The sequence below is a fragment of the Heloderma suspectum genome, chromosome 4 (genome assembly GCF_057233095.1).
Source record: "Heloderma suspectum isolate Gila_16-S chromosome 4, 16-S_ref, whole genome shotgun sequence".
NCBI classification, from domain to species: Eukaryota; Metazoa; Chordata; class Lepidosauria; order Squamata; family Helodermatidae; genus Heloderma; species Heloderma suspectum.
Window position 1 is genome coordinate 142,043,312 of NC_139461.1, and position 3,649 is coordinate 142,046,960.

The 3,649-nt window shown below is 60.2% G+C and overlaps 1 protein-coding gene across 1 annotated transcript; it reads left to right on the forward strand.

Annotated features, from left to right (window-relative positions):
* Window positions 1-224: 224 nt before the first annotated feature.
* Window positions 225-3,425, forward strand: FOXA2 (forkhead box A2). The gene is made up of 2 exons (XM_084848162.1): window positions 225-311; window positions 2,133-3,425. The coding sequence occupies exons 1-2, from the start codon at window positions 225-227 to the stop codon at window positions 3,423-3,425; spliced, it is 1,380 nt and encodes a 459-aa protein (XP_084704288.1).
* Window positions 3,426-3,649: the final 224 nt, after the last annotated feature.

Below are 3,649 nucleotides of genomic sequence, written 5' to 3' on the forward strand. Positions count from 1 at the left end.
CCCCTCCCCATCACAACTATAGAGGGAGGGAAGGAAGGCGGGAGGGGAAGAGAGAGGGAGGGAGGGGAAGAGAGAGGGAGGCAGGGAGGGAGGGCTGCGGAGCGGGGGTGTTTTCCCATTTTTTTGGGTTGCTCTCTCTCTCTCCCTCTCTCTCTCCCTCTCTCCCCCTCTCCCTCTCTCTCCCTCTGTCGTCGCTTGTTGTGGCTGTTAAATTTTAAACTGCCATGCACTCCGCTTCCAGTATGCTGGGAGTCGTGAAAATGGAAGGACACGAGCACACGGAGTGGAGCAACTACTACGGCGAGCCGGAGGTAAATGGCAACTTCTGTCTGTTTGCGTGTGTCTCTGTGCGTGTCTCTCTCTGTTTGTGTGTGGGTCCCCCACCCAATCCCCAAGCCTCCTCCTTCTGCTAAAAAACAGGACTCCCTCTCTCTCCCTCTCTCTCTCTCTCTCCCTCTTTTTATACAACACTGTGTTAGCCTTGAGATAATATTAACTTTGTGATCAAATATTGACTTGCGAAGCCTCCAAATCCTTTTGCCATGCCTAGCCGCGCTATCCTAACAAAGTTGTGTTTGGCAGAGAGAGGTTGGGGGGGGGGGAGGGCGTCTGTGGGGGGAGCTATAAGGAACTAGGGGTAGAGGGGGGACATTTATTGCTCTAAATCTCGCGCTGAGAAGGCTCAGAGTCGAGGAAAAATGAAATCCAAACCCGAGAAATAATTATTTTATAGACTTCTGTGTGAAGAACAAAGCTTTCCCCACAACCCATGGTAGTTTCCTAGGGTTATTGTATGTATCCTTCTTTTGCCCCAAGAAACGTTGTGGTCTTTAGAACTCTGATATTTCCTCCTTGATCCAAGCCGCCCTTTAGGTTCCCCCCTGGAACCCCCAGATATCATCCCCCACATTCTACTCCTCGATTTTAAACACATTTGTCGGAAACCGCTCCCGCACTGATTTCCATAGGGTTTAATTCTTCCTAGGATTGGGGTGCTGCCGCCCAGTGATTCGTCAGTAATCCTTCGCCTGTTAAGAAGTAAAGTTGCACGGAGGTCAATGTGGATTACTCTCAAATAGATGGATTAGAATTTGGATTGAAATCGAATCCTCCAAATTCGAAAGTCCAAAACAAACCTTTCTGGTGACTCATTTTATGGATCCATCTGTTGATGGGTTACCAACGATAACAAACGCACACTCGTTACTTGGGAAGTAAGTTTCACTGAGATCCGAGGGAATCGCTTCCAGCTGAAAACCGAAAGGCTTCGGTGGAAAGTGTGCACTGTGCCGATCGGACTTGCTTCCTGGTAAACCTGTTTGGGGTTGGGCCGGCGGTTGGTTGGGTCGACACGGAATTGGGTTTTAATCTGACCTTCTCCCCAGCTGGCGAGGAATGAAGGCTTTTAAGCTCCCACCTAGTTCCTCCTTTTCTCCATCGCAACACCAAACATTTTTTACTTGGACAAAGTCTGATTAAAATTAGCAGAATTTAAAATCATAAGAATCTCCCAAATTCCGAGGAATGGTATTAGGATCGGAGACTTGGGCTGTGATCGCCGGCACACTTCTGGGGGACTAACATCCAGAGCTCTCCTCCGCCCCACACACCACATTTCCTTTTCGTTTTCGTTTCTTTTTTTTAAAGGGGGCAATTTCAGTGGAACTCATATCAGTTTAGCGCGTTCGGGATCCAGGTCTGTGACCCTTGGAACTCTCTCCTAGCCATAAAGACACGATCCATCCAAATGTAGGCTCCTTTGCTGGTTGATTATGTCGGGAGAGGGTTACACGCCGATCCTATCGGCTGTCAATTTCACTCTGCGGGACAATTTCACCGATCTCTGCCCGCAGCCTTAAACGCCCGCTTAGAAATCCAAGGGGGCTGAGAGTGTCTGGATCTTGCCCAAGTAAACCCTGGGACTTGCAGCAGGGGCGTTTCAGGGGGATTTCCTCCTCGGGAGCTGCCTGCGGACTGCACAGCCTCAGACAAGGGCAGCTCCCCGGGAGTAAGTTCCGCTGAGTTCCGCGGGGCATGCGAGGCGCCCCGTCAGGAAGCGGGCGATCGGGGGGCGATCGGGGGACACCTGCCGCCACTAACCGCTGGGCTCCCTCCTCTTGTCGCCTTTGCAGGGCTACTCTACCATGAACGCGGCGGGGCTGGGCATGAACGGCTACATGGGCATGCCCGCCATGGGCACGGCCGGCAACATGACGGCGGTGGCGGCGGCGTCCGGCGGCTCCATGGGCATGCCCTACGCGGCCGGCCCGGGCGGCATGAGCCTCTCCCCGGGCGCGGGGGCCATGGCCGGCATGGCGGCCCACCTGAGCCCCAGCCTGAGCCCGCTGGGCGGCCAGGCCGGCGCCATGGGCGGCGCGCTGGGCGCCTACTCGGCCCTGAGCCCCGTGGGCGGCGGGGGCGGCGGCGGCGGCGCCTACGGGCAGGCGGCGGCCGGGCTGGCCCGCGCCCGCGACGCCAAGAGCTACCGGCGCAGCTACACGCACGCCAAGCCGCCCTACTCGTACATCTCGCTCATCACCATGGCCATCCAGCAGTCGCCCAACAAGATGCTGACGCTGAGCGAGATCTACCAGTGGATCATGGACCTCTTCCCCTTCTACCGGCAGAACCAGCAGCGCTGGCAGAACTCCATCCGCCACTCGCTCTCCTTCAACGACTGCTTCCTCAAGGTGCCGCGCTCGCCCGACAAGCCCGGCAAGGGCTCCTTCTGGACGCTGCACCCGGACTCGGGCAACATGTTCGAGAACGGCTGCTACCTGCGCCGCCAGAAGCGCTTCAAGTGCGACAAGCCGCCCGGCGCCAAGCCGCCGCCGCCCGCGCCGCCGCCGCAGGCCGGCGCCTCTCCCGTCTCGTCGGGGGCGCCGGGCAAGAAGGCGGCCGCGCAGCCGGAGCGCGACGCGGCCCGCGGCGGGGCGCCCGAGTCGCCCCACTCCAGCGCCTCCCCGTGCCAGGAGCACAAGCGCGCGCTGGGCGAGCTGAAGGGCCACCCGGAGCCCGCCCCGTCGCCGGCGCAGCAGCAGCGCCTCCTGGCGCAGCACCACGCCCACGCCGGGCTCCCGCACGAGGCGCACCTCAAGGCGGAGCACCACTACGCCTTCAACCACCCCTTCTCCATCACCAACCTGATGTCCTCCACCGAGCAGCAGCAGCAGCAGCACCCGCACCACCCGCACCACCCGCACGCCCACCCCCAGCACCACCCGCACCCGCACCACCCGCACCACAAAATGGACCTCAAGGCCTACGAGCAGGTGATGCACTACCCCGGCTACGGCTCGCCCGTGCCCGGCAGCCTGGCCATGGGCTCCGCCACGAACAAAAGCGCCCTCGAGGCCTCGCCCTTGGCCGCAGAGCCGCCCTATTACCAAGGGGTCTACTCCAGGCCCATCATGAACTCGTCCTAAGGGAGAGGCCCCGCCCCGCGGCCGCTCCGCCGGCCTCACCCCGCGCCCAGACCGACGCTTCGCCGGGCGGCCGAGGGAAGCGAGGGGAGGGAACGTCGGTTTCGGAAAGAGTGAGGATGGTGCCCAAAGCAGCCTTCCAGCTCCACCCCCAACACACGCCCGCGGGCGCGCGCGCGCGCGCACCCCCCCAAGCCCCCCAGGCGCAAGGGCACTGGCGGCTCCGC

What these genes read in the sequence shown, in the direction of transcription:
- FOXA2 (XM_084848162.1), top strand. Translation starts at nt 225, where the DNA reads ATGCACTCCGCTTCCAGTATGCTGGGAGTCGTGAAAATGGAAGGACAC. An exon ending in ACTACTACGGCGAGCCGGAG is followed by an intron (nt 312 to 2,132) that starts GTAAATGGCAAC and finishes TCGCCTTTGCAG; the next exon opens with GGCTACTCTACCATGAACGC.